Below are 18,880 nucleotides of genomic sequence, written 5' to 3'. Positions count from 1 at the left end.
TACTCATTCCCTTCTTTGCAGCAAAGCACTACCCAACCTTCACCAAAGATGTCAACCCCCTGAAATGACAACATATTTAGTGCCAAACGCTGGCCTGCTTTTGGCCAGCCCTTTAAAAGCACAACTAGTACGTCCTTGTGAACTATAAACCAAGTCCTTGTGAACTATAAACCAAGTGGTGTGCCCCTGATGTTTTTCCACAGATCCCCAGACAGCTCTACACAACAAGACCTGACAAGCTAGTATCTGAAATGGTGGATTTCCATCACTGTATACCCCACAATGCGGTAAGACAAAACCTTGGGCACAACCTGAATGTCATAAACAAGACACACCTCACTTGTCCATGACCTTGTGCAAGTTCAGTATATTTTGTGTGACGTGTTTTCTAGGAAAAGCTTGTTGAAGCATTAGAAGGTAAGATATTAGTTTATTAGGATGATTCCAATTTATTATTTAACCAAATCATAGTTGAGGCAATTTGGAGCATTCCATCGCATTTCTTCAAATCAAAATGCATTATTCATACATAAATCAACGGCAGGGACAATGTCCACAAGCACTTCTTCATGAAATAAAAATTATTTTATCGTTATTGTGGTTCACTGCATGCTAATATATAATTATAACCCAAATAATCATGTACTGTATAAGCAATATGTAGATATGGACATTATAATTAATGTGACATGCTATAATCAATGCCAGATTAATTACATCTATGGATAATAAATCATTAAGGGACAATTTCACCTTAACAGCAAATAATCATTAAATAATTAGATGTTTTATTCACTTGTTGATATACTTCTATCTTTTATCACTATTTTGTGGAATTCACCCTTTTACTTTTCACTTGTCCTCTTTTCAGATGTGGCGACCACCAAATGAGTACCGAACTTGTTGCCTGTTGAGGGCATCCGATAACGAATGTTTTGAGGTGACCGTTCTTTAAGGGTTCAAATCTTGGCAGTCCACACAGTGACATTAAAGCGCCAGACACTTGGTTGCTTAGAAAATGAGCTGTATTTTTGATCGATCTCTGGTGTTTTGAAAATTCTGGGGCACTGGACTATTTTACTGAATTTCCTGCATCACTTGGAGAAGTGTACCTAGGAATGATGGATAATTTCAAACTAATGTGTGGATGTTATATACTGGACAAGTTTGTATTATTGTATTTCCATTTATTTAATATTTAACTTCTAGGAATGTTTTTCAAACTCTGCATGTCCTTGACAAAGGTTTTCTTTCCTCACAATGAGGTATTTATTTACAAAGTGATACAAATAACATGGTGTTATCATGACCTTATGAGATGTTGTTTTAATGTTACTCTAACTGATGTTCCATGTCCCAAAAACAGAAACTGAATGTTATTGTTGTTTTTGGCTTGGCTATGTTGTTTTAGATTTTAGCATAGTGTTTTAGAGATATAAAATCCAGCTCTGTGGAGACACATTCAGTTCTTATACTACTGTACAACACATTTCCACCAATCCTGTGTTTTGAGAACACTTGGAGGACTCTTGGAAGATATGTGGAGGACAAATGGAAGACTCTTGGAGGACATTTGGAGGACAGGTGTAGGACAGATGGAAGACTCTTGGAGGACATGTGGAGGACACTTGGGGGACAGGTGGAGGACAAATGGAAGACTCTTGGAGGACAGGTGGAGGACAGATGGAAGACTCTTGGAGGACACTTGGAGGACAGGTGGAGGACAGATGGAAGACTCTTGGAGAACATGTGGAGGACACTGGGAGGACAGGTGGAGGACAAATGTAAGACTGTTGGAGGACATGTGGAGGACACTTGGAGGACTCTTAGAGAATAGGTGGAGGACTCTTGGAGGACATGTGGAGGACATGTGGAGGGCACTTGAAGGACTCTTGGAGGGCAGGTGAAGGACACTTGGAGGATAGTGTTGGACTTTTTTTTTACTGCATTTTACATTTCAGTAAATATTTTGCTAAAATGGTCAATTGGTTATTTCATTAAAATGTTCAGAATCACAAAGCATTTTAGTGTGTTTTCCATCATCGTCATAGTCACACAATAGTGAGTATCATTCAGGGTCTAGGATCTCCACTGCCCTTCGTGGTTCAGTATTAGAACATGAGGGTCTTAAACTACATTAACTATGCGACTCAATTTCACCACCCGTTCATATAAAAAGCTTGTTCAATCATGTTTATTTTCAGGCCCAGTATAATGTTCAGAGCATAGGGAGAAAACCTGTTTTTTGTGACTTGTGTCAGTGATTAAAGGAATCTCTTTCTGCTTGCCTCAGGCATATTCTGCTACATTGTTGCCAATTTAGAGACTTTGCGGATTTAGTGAGTTTTCAGAACTCTTCAGTGACCATTAGAAAAATCATCTAGTATTCAATTTATTTTCAAGGCTGCCCTGGGGTCATTTGGCTGATTTTAGCTCTGTGCATATTGACTCCCTCCCACCTCTCCAACCTGCAGTCTCTCCAACCTGCAGTCTCTCCAATCTACAGTCTCACCAACCGACAGTCTCACCAACCTGCTGTCTCTCCAATCTACAGTCTCTCCAACCGACAGTCTCACCAACCTGCAGTCTCTCCAACCTGCAGTCTCTCCAATCTAGTCTCTCCAACCGACAGTTTTAACAACCTGCAGTCTCTCCAACCTGCAGTCGCACCAACCGACAGTCTCTCCAACTGACAGTCTCTCCAACCTGCAGCCTCACCAACCAACATCATCTCAGCATATCTTTCCAACAACGTTCAGAGACTATATAGGTGCCAGACTATTCATCTAAAATTAAATAAATTAAATTGGAAGACCCAGTCTTCCAATAACTACAACATACAACATGATTAGTTGGAATGTATTTATTTATTATTTGCAGTGCAAAAGTAGAAGTGGAAAAACCACAGATACAATTGCATGGAGGAATGTGTAACATCAATATTACATCATTTCACTATAAAGAAAATAACACAAACAAGGTTATCACTCATGATCAAATAGGCAATAAATTATAACTGGGGGTCCATGAAGAGATGACTGACTCACATATCGACAAAGTCACATATCGGCAAAAGTAACCTAGCTATCAAGCGTGAAAGACAAAATCACACTTACAAACCTACAAACAATGGTATTAACATTTTTGGGATAATTCTTTCAAGAGTTATTTATGTCTATGAAAAAGGTTGCCTGGAAATCCTATGGTTAATTTTTTGTAAATACATTTTTAAGGAGTTCTTAGATAAAAATACATTCTGTCACAATGGAATACATAGCTTGAGAATTCTTTCACTGTTTTTTTCCAAAATGGTGTTTTTTTCTCCCCACACGTTAAAGAGGACTGTGCTTCAATGAATCTATGAGAGAGGCAGGCTGACAATGACATGCAACATTTACTCTGAGACAAAGTCGAAATCTTATTTTTGATGAATCTATCCAAAAATATGTAATGTCTACCACTGCTCAGTGGCTTGTTGGAAGATGTAAAAACCTTTAGTAAGCTAAGCTTAAGCTAGTATTGTAGATACTGTATTAAACAAACAAAGAAAGTCTGCTAGCTTTCTACATCAAGTACACAATCTGACCCCGCGTTATGGCAGGCTCACAGACAGATAACCTTTTGTGTTCAGATTTTACTATTGCAGTAAAAAACTAAAATCGGTTTTAACAACCTGACCTCCACTATCCGGAAAGTGTAAACCCTAATAATATATACTAATATATGTGTCAAAAAGGTATATCCAGAGCACAAATTATGAAGCCAAGTACTTGCCATATCAATCACTGAATTAAATACAACATTTCCAGCAAATGGTCATGTTCTTAACTAAACATCAATATACAATTAAGACGGTCACAGAGAAGTGCACCTCTGACATTAATACCAAAGAAAATAGTTTCAAGGCCTCGTCATAAAAATGTCATTAAAACGTAGGATATTGCATTAGGATGGAATGGAAATTGGGTGATTACTGTCATGAAAATACAGAACAAACAAACCTTAATGTAAAACGACAAATCAACATAACCGTTAGCCTGAAAGGCTGTTATGATCAGGACAGCTTCTGTTTTCAGAGCCTTTGTCGGCTGGTCCCCAGGTTCACTGGAGGAGGTTCTGTAACATGGCGGTGGCGTACGTGGGCCTGGCCTGCTTGCTGTCGATGGCGTTCCGCAGGTACGTGATCCCATCACAGCGTTCCCAGATCTCCTCAAACTGCCGAGGCAGAATCTCAGCTCCCCTCTTCCTGGTCAGGCCCGTCTCCTCCAGGCTCAGCTCACACATCTCCATGTCGTCTTACCTGAGAATGGACGGGAGGATGGACGGGGTTGGGGTATTGTTGAAAAAACCTCAACAATACTGAAAAATTTATTTAAAACATCATATTCCACAAACGAACACAGACCGGTGTCCCATATCCAGGACAAACAGCGGTGACCCTACACCTCTGACCCACCTGCCACCAGAAGGATGGGCTGTTGTCAGGGTGCAGCTCCATCTGCCTGGCGATCCAGGGCCCGTCGAAGTGGCGTACCACCAGCCTTTCTTCTTGTTCTGCGGATCCTTGTACTGGTCGGTCGGGCCGGATGAAGGGGATGCGAAAGTAGCGCTGCTGGCGGCTCATTGCGGTCCTCCGGTTGGGGGGGCGACCGAGGCCAGCGAAGGGTTCTGTTGGGCTGCGGGAGATGGTTTCATGAGATTTAAAATACTGATATCATAACACATTACGTGATGTCTACATTTGAAATTTGTTTTTTTATCCTGTTTTTAGGATTGACTCGATTGAGTAGACATGTGATTGGTACAGGTTGTTTGTCCAATAGACTGCTTATCCACCAAATATTTCTGTAGTTAATCAGTCATAAGAATACATTTTCATCTGAGACACCTGTTTGACCCGAGCTTGCATCATTGGACTTTGTGGAAGCTGCTGGTCGGTTACTCTAGGCCAGTGGTTCTCAAAGTTAGGTGTGGTAAGATGGTTCTGATCAGTCACTCACAAGTCTGAAACTAAATAACAAGAAACCAGCCTAGTTTAGCTGGCCTGCAATAAAATGTGTTAATCATGGCTGCCCTCTCGAGAATCAAACCCGGGTCGCCCACGTGAAAGGCTATGTTGTTAACCACTAGGCTACAGAGCTGTACATTTACTGGGTGTCAGTATAGCCTCTTGACATTATATAATTTTGTCACACATTAACATCATGCCGAGTATGAATATTTCGTTAGACACCATTAACCATTGTTAATGGTTCTTCCACTGGCCTTTTTAACAGCTTATTAGCCATTCATGAATGACACTGATTCAATAACTACTCTATCAATATAGGTGATGATAACTGACTTTTTGGTCAAGTGAAAAGATGAGAGAATCGTGTAGCCAGTGAAGTGTTTTTCTATCCAGAACAAATCATAATATCCACCAGAACCGTTTTATTTTAGGCTTCCTATTACGTAGCTACATAGGGTTGTAGCCAGCAAAGTTTTTGTCTGTCCTGAACCTCATGCATAACGCGTTTTGACTGTTACAGGTGTCGAACGCGGGACCTTGTTCTGGAGTCTCTAACCACTACACTATTTAACAAGGGGTAGTCAGTCAGTCAGTCAGTTAGAGACATTCGCTCTTCTAGACCGGCTCCGCTTATGCGGTCCGGCAAAAATATAAAACAAGGTAATACATGATAATGTAAAGGGTTACCTACAGATTTAACAAGCTATCTATTAAAATATTTTGTCTGTGTGCTTGTTCATAAGATGTCAGCCACTACAGTTGGCGGAAAATCTCTGTAGTTCAGACACCAGGTGTACAAAAAACACTAGTTAGCCTCAAAAACAGGAAGGTCTAACTAACACCAAAACCACCTGCAGAGTTCTGGAAAGAGGTATAATGGTTAGATTTTAACATATACCAGGCTGATGGAAAGAGGAAGATGTGAACAAAACAAGAATTGGCATGCAAACTTTTCTGTGAAATAAGGCAGAAGGGGTTGTTATGTTTCAGGCATATATGGCTGCCACTGGAACAGGCTCACTTGTCTTCATTGATGATGCAACTGCTGAGAGCAGCAGCAGGATGAATTCTGTACAGAAACATCTTGTCTGCTCAGATACAAACACATGCATTAAAACCCACTGGACGGGACTTCATCTTGCACCAGGATAATGACCCCAATGCTAAAGCAACCAAGGAATTTTTACCTGACCTGTATTCAACTGAGCATGAAGGTAGTAATGCCCTGAAACCAATAGGAACTGTAAATGGATAGAGTAGAAGTCTGGTTGAGCATCACAAGGGAAGAACCCCAGTGTCTGGTGATGTATATGACCTGCAAGCTTCATGCAGTCATCAGATGCCAAAAATGGGCCCCCAAGTACCAAATATGACAAGTTTATAAAAAAATTAGGTTAATTTGTGCAATTACTTTTGGTATTACCTTTGGTCGGTCAGCTTTAAAAGGCTCTTAAAAACCCTTTTAAAGCTGACAGACCGGATGCTAACCTCTTATTTAATTGACGGCATGCTAACCGTCATTGTTTAATTTCAAATGCAACAACAGCTATAACAACAAAACTTGTGTCAATGTCCAAATACTCAGAGACCGCACTAAAGGCGGAGCTTTAATAGATGCATTGGAGAGAAAGCTAAGCTCTGCTTCTGGACTGCCCTGTACTTTTGTTTTTAGAGAGAAGAGTCTATCAGTGGTAAAATTTTTTATTTGTCAGAAGTTAGACCATGTTGGAGGGTTGAATCACGGGAAATAAGGTATGTAATACAAAAACAAATATTATTGGAGGAACGCAAAGTAAGATGATTTTCCCCTTTCCAAGAGCTGTTACCATTAGCATGAAAGAGAAAAACTGCAGACAAACAAAAGATCAACTAAATAGGACCAAGATGTCTTCATCAAAAGAGAAAGATGCAAATTGCAGTTAAAAGCAATAAAACAAGGGAAAAGTTGACATGTAGTCCCCAACAATTGACATACCGTTCCCACTGATATTTTATAAATGCCAGATCGTTATAGCAAGATGCATCATTTAGCCAGGTTTAGTTAGTGGTACCCCTCCATGAACTGCCACCTTAACGCGGTGGAGGGGTTTGAGTACCCGAGTGACCCTAGGAGCTATGTTGTCTGGGGCTATATGCCCCTGGTAGGGTCTCCCAAGGCAAACAGGTCTTAGGCGACGGGTCAGACTAAGAGCGGTTCAAAACCCCCTTAATGATGATAAAGACTTTGAGTTCCGTGACGTCGCCCGGTATGGCGCAGCCGGGGCCCCACCCTGGAGCCAGGCCCGGGGTTGGGGCTCGTAAGCGAGCGCCTGGTGGCCGGGCCTTTCCCCATGGGGCCCGGCCGGGCTCAGCCCGAACGGGCGACGTGGGGCCGCCTTCCCGTGGGCTCACCACCCACGGGAGGGACCATAAGGGGCCGGTGCGAAGTGGATCGGGCGGCAGTCGAAGGCAGGGGCCTAGACAACCCGATCTCTGGACACGGAAACCAGCTCTAGGGACGTGGAATGTCACCTCGCTGGCGGGGAAGGAGCCTGAGTTAGTGCGTGAGGTTGAGAGGTTCCGATTAGAGGTAGTCGGGATCACCTCTACGCACGGCTTGGGCTCTGGAACCACACTCCTTGAGAGAGGATGGACTCTTCACCACTCTGGAGTTGCCCATGGTGAGAGGCGGCGGGCTGGTGTGGGTTTGCTTATAGCTCCCCAGCTCTGCCGCCATGTGTTGGAGTTTACCCCGGTGAACGAGAGGGTCGTTTCCCTGCGCCTACGGGTCGGGGATAGGTCTCTCACTGTTGTTTGTGCCTATGGGCCGAACGGCAGTGCAGAGTACCCGACCTTCTTGGAGTCTCTGGGAGGGGTGCTGGAAAGTGCTCCGACTGGGGACTCTATCGTTCTACTGGGGGACTTCAACGCCCACGTTTGCAACGACAGTGACACCTGGAGGGGCGTGATTGGGAGGAACGGCCCCCCTGATCTGAACCCGAGTGGTGTTCAGTTATTGGACTTCTGTGCTAGTCACAGTTTGTCCATAACGAACACCATGTTCATGCATAAGGGTGTCCATCAGTGCACGTGGCACCAGGACACCCTAGGCCGCAGGTCGATGATCGACTTTGTTGTCGTCTCATCTGACCTGCGGCCGTATGTCTTGGACACTCGGGTGAAGAGAGGGGCGGAGCTGTCAACTGATCACCACCTGGTGGTGAGTTGGATCCGATGGCGGGGGAGGAAGCTGGACAGACTCGGCAGGCCCAAGCGTACTGTAAGGGTCTGCTGGGAACGTCTGGCCGAGTCTCCTGTCAGAGAGATCTTTAACTCCCACCTCCGGCAGAGCTTCGACTGGATCCCGAGGGAGGCTGGAGATATTGAGTCAGAGTGGACCATGTTCTCCACCGCCATTGTCGAAGCGGCCGCTCGGAGCTGTGGCCGTAAGGTCTCCGGTGCCTGTCGAGGCGGCAATCCCCGAACCCGGTGGTGGACACCGGAAGTAAGGGATGCCGTCAAGCTGAAGAAGGAGTCCTATCAGGCCTGGTTGGCTTGTGGGACTCCTGAGGCAGCTGACGGGTACCGGCAGGCCAAGCGGGCTGCAGCCCGGGTGGTTGCGGCGGCAAAAACTCGGGCCTGGGAGGAGTTCGGTGAGTCCATGGAAAAGGACTATCGGCTGGCCTCGAAGAGATTCTGGCAAACCATCCGGCGACTCAGGAGAGGGACACAGTGCCCTACCAACGCTGTTTACAGTAGAGGTGGGCAGCTGTTGACCTCAACTGAGGATGTCGTCGGGCGGTGGAAGGAGTACTTCGAGGATCTCCTCAATCCCGCTGTCACGTCTTCCATTGAGGAAGCAGAGGATGAGGGCTCAGAGGTGGACTCGTCCATCACCCGGGCTGAAGTCACAGAGGTGGTCAAGAAACTCCTCGGTGGCAAGGCACCGGGGGTGGATGAGATCCGCCCTGAGTACCTCAAGTCTCTGGATGTTGTGGGGCTGTCTTGGTTGACACGCCTGTGCAACATCGCGTGGCGGTCGGGGACAGTGCCTCTGGGATGGCAGACCGGGGTGGTGGTCCCTCTTTTTAAGAAGGGGGACCGGAGGGTGTGTTCCAACTATAGGGGGATCACACTTCTCAGCCTCCCCGGGAAAGTCTATGCCAGGGTTCTGGAGAGGAGAATACGGCCGATAGTAGAACCTCGGATTCAGGAGGAACAGTGTGGTTTTCGTCCGGGCCGTGGAACACTGGACCAGCTCTATACCCTCTACGGGGTGTTGGAGGGTTCATGGGAGTTTGCCCAACCAATCCACATGTGTTTTGTGGATTTGGAGAAGGCATTCGACTGTGTCCCTCGCGGCATCTTGTGGAGGGTGCTTCGGGAATATGGGGTCCTGGGTCCTTTGCTAAGGGCTGTCAGGTCCCTGTACGACCGAAGCAGGAGCTTGGTCCGCATTGCCGGCAGTAAGTCAGACTTGTTCCCAGTGCATGTTGGACTCCGGCAGGGCTGCCCTTTGTCGCCGGTTCTGTTCGTAATTTTTATGGACAGAATTTCTAGGCGCAGCCAGGGGCCGGGGGGTGTCAGGTTTGGGGACCACACAATTTCATCTCTGCTCTTTGCGGATGATGTTGTCGTGTTGGCCCCTTCTAACCAGGACCTTCAGCATGCACTGGGACGGTTTGCAGCCGAGTGTGAAGCGGTGGGGATGAGAATCAGCACCTCCAAATCCGAGGCCATGGTCCTCAGTCGGAAAAGGGTGGCTTGCCCACTTCAGGTTGGTGGAGAGTGCCTGCCTCAAGTGGAGGAGTTTAAGTATCTAGGGGTCTTGTTCACGAGTGAGGGAAGGATGGAACGGGAGATTGACAGACGGATCGGTGCAGCTTCTGCAGTAATGCAGTCGATGTATCGGTCTGTCGTGGTGAAGAAAGAGCTGAGCCGCAAGGCGAAGCTCTCGATTTACCAGTCAATCTACGTTCCTACTCTCACCTATGGTCATGAGCTTTGGGTCATGACCGAAAGGACAAGATCCCGGATACAGGCAGCCGAAATGAGCTTTCTCCGCAGGGTGGCTGGGCGATCCCTTAGAGATAGGGTGAGAAGCTCGGTCACCCGGGAGGAGCTCAGAGTAGAGCCGCTGCTCCTCCACATTGAGAGGGGTCAGCTGAGGTGGCTTGGGCATCTGTTTCGGATGCCTCCGGAACGCCTTCCTGGGAAGGTGTTCTGGTCCCGTCCCACCGGGAAGAGACCCCGGGGAAGACCTAGGACACGCTGGAGGGACTATGTCTCCCGGCTGGCCTGGGAACGCCTCGGTGTCCCCCCGGAAGAGCTAGAGGAAGTGTCTGGGGAGAGGGAGGTCTGGGCATCCCTGCTTAGACTGCTGCCCCCGCGACCCGGCCCCGGATAAGCGGAAGAAGATGGATGGATGGATAGTTAGTGGTATCTGAGATAATGCATGAGTCAAACAGATCAAAAGATCACATCACATAAACATATGTGATCAATCTGAATTGTATTTTATATGTTGAGTCTTGACAGTGTTTTCAACGTGTGTACCAAAAATATGTTACAATATGGATGTACTCATGTTTATTGGTCAATAGCAGCTATTTTGTTTTAGTTTGTAATTGGACAAATATCGCAGTGACTGATCAGAATACACTGATGTAGAATTTCAAGCACCGATAGTAAATTCTGTGCCAGAGAAGTAGCGTTTTATGTTTTTTCTTGCTATGAAAAATGGCATATGGCGTACCGTTTTTTGTGCACATTTCTTCCTTTTGAAGAGAGGGATCAACGACCCAAACATCATGACTCTCGGTCAAACGGTTGAAGGGCGTGAGTTAGTAAAAATGAATGATCCTAAGGATTGTCTGGGACAATGAAGCATGAACAAACAAGACTAGCGAGCGTTCAGGTAATGACATATTTCTATAAACATGTGGTTTGACCTGACAATGTTTCCTGAGGCTGAGTTGACTACATGCTTGGCTGGTTGGAGCGAGCGGTCATGGCAGCGCTCCACTAAACTGGTGAGGCAGCTGAGTCTAATTGGAACAAATACTTCTGACGCGAACAGGAGCTAGGTTTTGTGCTGAGCTTTTTAGAATGCTAATTGAAAGTCAGGAAGAACAGGCTTGCTATTTATAAAGGGTGCTTTAATCCTCCTCAATCACCATCATCAGGAGAAGAGACGGCAAAGCTGTGAAACAGCCAAAGGGGTGGAAACCTCTAGGACTTCATTGCAGCATTGGTGCTTCTTCTGGCTCCTATTCTGTGTTAATTTGACATGAACGTAAAAGAGACTTTCTCCGTTTGGGACGCGGGTAAATTAGTACCTGCTTTAGCAAAAGTACCCTGTGTAAATATACCACAACTTTCAAGGTCCAAAATGGTCACAGCCAAAAACTAATAAAAAAAAGGGTGCTTCTTGTGAAAACATGGAGCACAAAGAGAAGATTGAAGACAGAATATGGTCATGCCTGATCTCAGTCCTGGTTGAGGGGTTTGGATCATCATCATCCCAGGATGATGCCTGAACTCAGTCCTGGTTGAGGGGTTTGGATCATCATCCAGGATGATGCCCTGACCTCAGTCTGGTTGAGCGGTTTGGATCATCATCATCCCAGGATGATGCCTGACCTCAGTCCTGGTTGAGCGGTTTGGATCATCATCATCCCAGGATGATGCCTGAACTCAGTCCTGGTTGAGGGGACGAGTCTCACTCACCATAGTCAACGACTGATTTGGGAGCCCTTTGCTCTGCAGCGCTGTCGCGTTTCTTGTTCTTGGACTTCCAGGAATGGTATACTTTCAGACGACGGTGGAACTCCTCCCTGCATGCCGCGAGAAGCTCGATGTCTACACAAGGACAACAAAGAAATTTACCACAGCGAATGGGAAAGAAGAGTAAACATCTGGATCTCAGCCCTATTATCTTTTATGGCTTCATTAGGGTACATTCTTTGAAATAGATAACTTCTTTACGAATCAACTATAATTTTGGTGAATTTATTTTGGACACATCAATATCTATAGTTTCATAACAACATTTGCTAGAAATATTGTGACATCAGTTACTCCTGCATTTTCAGCCACACTGCAAAGTTTCGTAAAAATAAATCCTAAAAGCTTCCAGCAGTCCATTCAACTAGTTTTAGCTCATCAGAATTCTCCAGACCTATAAAGGAGGCCAACAACATGATTTTGGAGGAATCTATGCAAGACTACACTTGACCCAAATGACAATTAGAGGGCTAATTTCACAGGACTGTGATAACAAATTGAAAAATTCAACCGATGTCAATATCTCCATTTCTCAATAGTGGTGCCAGCCACTAAGTATATATAATGTAATGTTATTCATGGAGTTGTCATCTTCACCTGTCAGGAAACAACAAAGACATTAAGATTGGGTGTAAAAATAGCTCATAATTTCCTGACAACAAAATGAAAGTAGACAAAGCTGCAACAGGATGGGGGGTAAATATTTCAAAAAAGGACAGCCCACTGGATTTTCTGACCGCATCTGACAAATGAGCCACTCCTTCAGGGGAATGGATGACTACTAACAGAGAGTTCAAAGGGCTATAAGCTGAAGTGTTTGTCTGGAGTGCTCCCTGACAGTTGGCCTATTAATCTGTTAACGGAATACTTTTTTTGAAATGTTAGAAAACGGCTACATAGGACAAAACAGTAATGGCAATAACTGAATTCTCTGTCACTTGACTGAATCCCCATTACATCTGCAGCAGCACGTTCTTCTGTCTGGTTCTACTCTTCTCAAAATGACCCACTGACAATCCAAGAGCATTATAGGGGTAACCATACATAGAGGGGGCTGAAACACCCCTTTCCACACTCTTCAATAGGTTGCATTACAAAAAACATGGCCAGACTTATAATTATTAAAATCGGGCTGAATTAATGATGCCGCGGGCAATAAAGGTGCGAAGAGCAGGATACCGACTCTCCCATGCAACCTTATCTGTCTCTTGAAGGGTTTTTTCAGAGCCTTACCGTGGGTTGTGGTGGGGGAGTCGGGGGTAAAGCCTTACCGTGAACCTACGGTCGGTTGTGGTGGGGGAGTCGGGGGTAAAGCCTTACCGTGAACCTACGGTCGGTTGTGGTGGGGGAGTCGGGGGTAAAGCCTTACCGTGAACCTACGGTCGGTTGTGGTGGGGGAGTCGGGGTAAAGCCTTACCGTGAACCTACGGTGGGTTGTGGTGGGGGTGTGGGGGGTAAAGCCTTACCGTGAACCTACGGTCGGTTGTGGTGGGGGAGTCGGGGGTAAAGCCTTACCGTGAACCTACGGTCGGTTGTGGTGGGGGAGTCGGGGGTAAAGCCTTACCACACGAGGTGTTGATGACGTCCCGTAACTCTGCATACTTCCACTTGCTCAGGTCATACTTCTTCACGCCGGCGGATTTTAGCGCCTGCACCTGAGGACCTCTGAGCCAAACAGGAAGAGAAGAAGCCATTTTAACTGTGTGTTGACCAACTGACAATTTGGACCAGTGGGACGTCTTGGGCTGCTAAGATCTGGGTGCCACAGTGATGTGGGGGTTATTAAACTACTGGCAAGAATCAGAGTCATGATGGAGTGCTCAGCGGGGCGAATGTGGGTCTCCCCGCCCTCCTCCAAGGGAATTTACTCCCATCTAGATGTGGACGGAGCAGACATCAGGAGAGCCGGACTGCATGTTTGCCAATAGGAACCTCCCTTGGAACAGGGAAGTCAATGTGTATCTGGGTTAAGAGGGGCTTTGTCTGCAGACTCTCACAGGGTTCTGCTGAGAAGTCCAGTTCAGTAACATAGAAAGCAGAACTTGGCCCCTATTTAATCTGGGCCCTGCAGCTCTGTTTGGGCATGTATGGGTTTGGGCTGCTATAGAGGGATCCCTGGTTCTTCTGGAGATAATCCAATCAGAACATATTAACATCTCATGTGAAAGGACGGCCAGCCTGAGTGCTGAAGAGACTGAGGGATGATGGGGGAGTCTGCGATGTGGTGATGGGGGAGTCTGTTATGTGGTGATGGGGGAGTCTGTGATGTGGTGATGGGGGAGGCCATGGTGTGGTGATGGGGGAGGCCATGGTGTGGTAAAGGGGGAGTCTGTGGTGTGGTGATTGGGGAGTCTGTGGTGTGGTGATTGGGGAGTCTGTGGTGTGGTGATTTGGGAGTCTGTGATGTGGTGATGGGGGAGGCCATGGTGTGGTGATGGGGGAGGCCATGGTGTGGTAAAGGGGGAGTCTGTGGTGTGGTGATTGGGGAGTCTGTGGTGTGGTGATTTGGGAGTCTGTGATGTGGTGATGGGGGAGGCCAAGGTGTGGTAAAGGGGGAGTCTGTGGTGTGAGTGCTGGTGATAGCTATCATGACCTTTGGGACTGAGCAATGGATAGTAGCTCTTTCAACCTCCGGGGGTCACAGGGGTCAGGGGAAGACAGGAACAGATGTGAGGGGAAGACAGGAACAGATGTGTGTTGACCCATGTCTACCAGATGAAGGTCTAATTAGGAATTACAAAAGACAGTATTTTAAGGATGTTCATTCAAGAGGTTGTGACAACTGACCGTGTTGATGTTGGGCGTTCTGGGACAGGGTCAAGAGGTTGTGACAACTGACCGTGTTGATGTCAGGGCGTTCTGGGACAGGGTCAAGAGGTTGTGACACCTGACCGTGTTGATGTTGGGCGTTCTTGGACAGGGTCAAGAGGTTGTGACAACTGACCGTGTTGATGTCAGGGCGTTCTGGGACAGGGTCAAGAGGTTGTGACACCTGACCGTGTTGATGTCAGGGCGTTCTGGGACAGGGTCAAGAGGTTGTGACACCTGACCGTGTTGATGTCAGGGCGTTCTGGGACAGGGTCAAGAGGTTGTGACACCTGACCGTGTTGATGTCAGGGCGTTCTGGGACAGGGTCAAGAGGTTGTGACACCTGACCGTGTTGATGTCAGGGCGTTCTGGGACAGGGTCAAGAGGTTGTGACACCTGACCGTGTTGATGTCAGGGCGTTCTGGGACAGGGTCAAGAGGTTGTGACACCTGACCGTGTTGATGTCAGGGCGTTCTGGGACAGGGTCAAGAGGTTGTGACACCTGACCGTGTTGATGTCAGGGCGTTCTGGGACAGGGTCAAGAGGTTGTGACACCTGACCGTGTTGATGTCAGGGCGTTCTGGGACAGGGTCAAGAGGTTGTGACACCTGACCGTGTTGATGTCAGGGCGTTCTGGGACAGGGTCAAGAGGTTGTGACACCTGACCGTGTTGATGTCAGGGCGTTCTGGGACAGGGTCAAGAGGTTGTGACACCTGACCGTGTTGATGTCAGGGCGTTCTGGGACAGGGTCAAGAGGTTGTGACACCTGACCGTGTTGATGTCAGGGCGTTCTGGGACAGGGTCAAGAGGTTGTGACACCTGACCGTGTTGATGTTGGGCGTTCTGGGACAGGGTCAAGAGGTTGTGACACCTGACTGTGTTGATGTCAGGAGAAGCGGCTTAACTGTATATCCCTGTAAAGTCCTGAGGAAATCATCTGACAGCTGAAATGGGTCCTGGAGGTGTTCCAGTGTCAGGAGACCCAAAAACAGCACGGCGCTACGCCCATGGTAACAAAGCCTGGACTATCACGTATTAGTTGGCTGGTTGTAGCCACTGATATCATTATGAGGGAGGTTAAGTCTTACTACTCCAAACTAGCTAGCTAATTAACACAAATATTGGTTAGGATTTTGTTCTGAAGTACATCTCTCCCATGCAGGACCCTACAGTGTCAGAAGCCTGTGGGATTTGTTAATGAAAGGGAGCTTTTGGCCAAGCAACTCATTAGGGTTGCCAGCAGTTGGTAATCAAACTGTCAGAGACACCAGGAGCAGTAGATGGAAGGGGCTGTATGCAGAAACTGAAAATCATCCTATGTAAGAAGGAGAAAACAGATCATGTCCACTGTGATCATCTTGATTTTACAAACAGTGCAAACTGAACTTATGATTATTCAGTATATGCTGATTAGACCTGAGTAACCCAGAAGAAACAGAGGCTGAGATGTCCTAGCATACATCCCTTTTCAGATTGGGCAATGGCTGTCGGTTTTGCGAATAATCAGAAGTGCTTGTCTCCCGGAGTTATTGATTCATGCCCCAGTCGTACAACACAATGGAGAACTGATTCGTGACTGGACTGCCTTGTTATTTGGTTTGATCCAATGTGAAGAATTAGTGAATTAGTGCATTGTTTATGATGGTTCTGCATGTGCATGCATAATCCTGGATCTAGATTGGTGTGGGATTAGATTTTAGGTGAAGATTTAGTAATGCAGGGGAAGTGTGATTATGTGTTGCATTAGGTCAGTTAGTGCTAAAAGCAGAAAGCTAGGCTGAGAGATACTGTCTTACATGGCTCTCACTGTGTCAGGATAGAGACCTGAGAGATATTCGTTGCTGGGGGAGGGGACAACAAGACGAGGATAAAACAGGTTACAGGAGACAGGACAGGAATGGGTCTCCATTTTAGATAAGAATAATGAAATACAACAGCTCTAAGTAATTAGCTGAATTGTTACAAATGGTGTTCCCTCCTTACAAAAAGTCTGTGTTAATTAACAATCTAAATTCAGAAACTCTGCGCAAATACTTCATCTAAAACTCGTGAATACCTTATCTAGGGCTTGTGAATACCTCATTTAAGGAGTGTGAATACCTCAACTAGGGCTCGTGAAATACCTCATCTAAGGCTTGTGAATACCTCATCTAGGGCTTGAGAATACCTCATCTAAGGCTCGTAAGTACCTCATCTAAGGCTTGTAAATACCTCATCTAAGGCTTGTGAATACCTTATCTAGAGCTTGTGAATACCTCATCTAAGGTGTGTGAATACCTCATCTAGAGCTTGTGAATACCTCATCTAAGGCGTGTGAATACCTCATCTAAGGCGTGTGAATACCTCATCTAGGGCTTGTGAATACCTCATATAGGGTGTGTGAATACCTCATCTAAGGCGTGTGAATACCTCATCTAAAGCGTGTGAATACCTCATCTAGGGCGTGTGAATACCTCATCTAAGGCCTGTGAATACCTCATCTAAAGCGCGTGAATACCTCATCTAGGGCGTGTGAATACTTCATCTAAGGCGTGTGAATACCTCATCTAAAGCGTGTGAATACCTCATCTAGGGCTTGTGAATACCTCATATAGGGCTTGTGAATACCTCTTCTAGGGCTCGTGAATACCTCATCTAGGGCGTGTGAATACCTCATCTAAGGCGTGTGAATACTTCATCTAGGGCTTGTGAATACCTCATATAGGGCTCGTGAATACCTCATCTAAGGCTTGTGAATACCTCATCAAGGGCTTGTGAATACCTCATCAAGGGCTTGTGAATACCTCATCTAGGGCTTGAGAATACCTCATCTAAGGCTCGTAAGTACCTCATCTAAGGCTCGTAAATACCTCATCTAAGGCTTGTGAATACCTTATCTAGAGCTTGTGAATACCTCATCTAAGGCGTGTGAATACCTCATCTAGGGCTTGTGAATACCTCATATAGGGCTCGTGAATACCTCATCTAAGGCTTGTGAATACCTCATCTACGGGCTTGTGAATACCTCATCAAGGGCTTGTGAATACCTCATCTAGGGCTTGAGAATACCTCATCTAAGGCTCGTAAGTACCTCACCTAAGGCTCGTAAATACCTCATCTAAGGCTTGTGAATACCTTATCTAGAGCTTGTGAATACCTCATCTAAGGTGTGTGAATACCTCATCTAGAGCTTGTGAATAACTCATCTAAGGCGTGTGAATACCTCATCTAAGGCGTGTGAATACCTCATCTAGGGTGTGTGAATACCTCATATAGGGTGTGTGAATACCTCATCTAAGGCGTGTGAATACCTCATCTAAGGCGTGTGAATACCTCATCTAGGGCGTGTGAATACCTCATCTAAGGCCTGTGAATACCTCATCTAAAGCGCGTGAATACCTCATCTAGGGCGTGTGAATACTTCATCTAAGGCGTGTGAATACCTCATCTAAAGCGTGTGAATACCTCATCTAGGGCTTGTGAATACCTCATATAGGGCTTGTGAATACCTCTTCTAGGGCTCGTGAATACCTCATCTAGGGCGTGTGAATACCTCTTCTAAGGCGTGTGAATACCTCATCTAAAGCGCGTGAATACCTCTTCTAGGGCATGTGAATACCTCATCTAAGGCGTGTGAATACCTCATCTAAGGCGTGTGAATACCTCATCTAGGGCTTGTGAATACCTCATATAGGGCTCGTGAATACCTCATCTAAGGCTTGTGAATACCTCATCTACGGGCTTGTGAATACCTCATCAAGGGCTTGTGAATACCTCATCTAGGGCTTGTGAATACCTCATTTAAGGCTTGTGAATACCTCATCTAGGGCTCGTGAATACCTCATTTAGGGCTTGTGAATACCTCATCTAGGGCTTGTGAATACCTCATCTAAGGCTTGTGAATACCTCATCTAAGGCTTGTGTAAGTCACTTGAGTGTAATCTTGACGGAACAAAAACAGGTGTGTAAGTGTACCTGCGCAGGCTGGGGTCAATCTGGGCATCATCCGTTATGAGTTCGGCTTCACTCTGGGCGATCCTCATGGCCAGCTCCCTGTCCCTCCTCTCCTGCTCCCATACGGCTGAGCGCTGGGAGTCCTCCTCCCGCTCCAACGCTATCTGGATGTCCATCTCCGCCTAGACACACACAAACCCATCAGCAGACACACACACACATCCATCAGCAGACACTTCACATAACGGCAGCAGACACTTCACTTAATAGCAGTAAACAACCATGTGGTCTAGAACGCTGGGCCAGGAACATTTACATACAGAAGAAGCATCGCTACAGCAGATCATTTGCAATCATTCCCA

General features: G+C 46.3%; 1 protein-coding gene across 4 annotated transcripts in view; it reads right to left on the bottom strand.

Moving 5' to 3' along the window:
- Positions 1–2,848: 2,848 nt before the first annotated feature.
- Positions 2,849–18,880, bottom strand: part of myo6b (myosin VIb) — a 55,854-nt gene continuing 39,822 nt past the window's right edge. For 2 of the 4 annotated variants that reach the window (XM_034297277.1, XM_034297278.1), the window contains 6 exons: positions 18,540–18,700; positions 16,382–16,426; positions 13,341–13,441; positions 11,720–11,851; positions 4,457–4,676; positions 2,849–4,300 (listed from right to left, as the gene is read on the bottom strand). In XM_034297277.1, coding sequence (XP_034153168.1) covers positions 4,621–4,676; positions 11,720–11,851; positions 13,341–13,441; positions 16,382–16,426; positions 18,540–18,700 — 495 coding nt within the window. In that variant the 3' untranslated portion in view covers positions 2,849–4,300; positions 4,457–4,620. The remainder of the gene's footprint in view (positions 4,301–4,456; positions 4,677–11,719; positions 11,852–13,340; positions 13,442–16,381; positions 16,427–18,539; positions 18,701–18,880) is intronic. The other 2 variants (XM_034297279.1, XM_034297280.1) reach the window with 1 other exon arrangement.

The sequence above is a fragment of the Esox lucius genome, chromosome 15 (genome assembly GCF_011004845.1).
Source record: "Esox lucius isolate fEsoLuc1 chromosome 15, fEsoLuc1.pri, whole genome shotgun sequence".
Lineage (NCBI taxonomy): Eukaryota > Metazoa > Chordata > Actinopteri > Esociformes > Esocidae > Esox > Esox lucius.
Note: the sequence above shows the minus strand (reverse complement) of the source record. Positions and strands in the feature narration are given on the sequence as shown.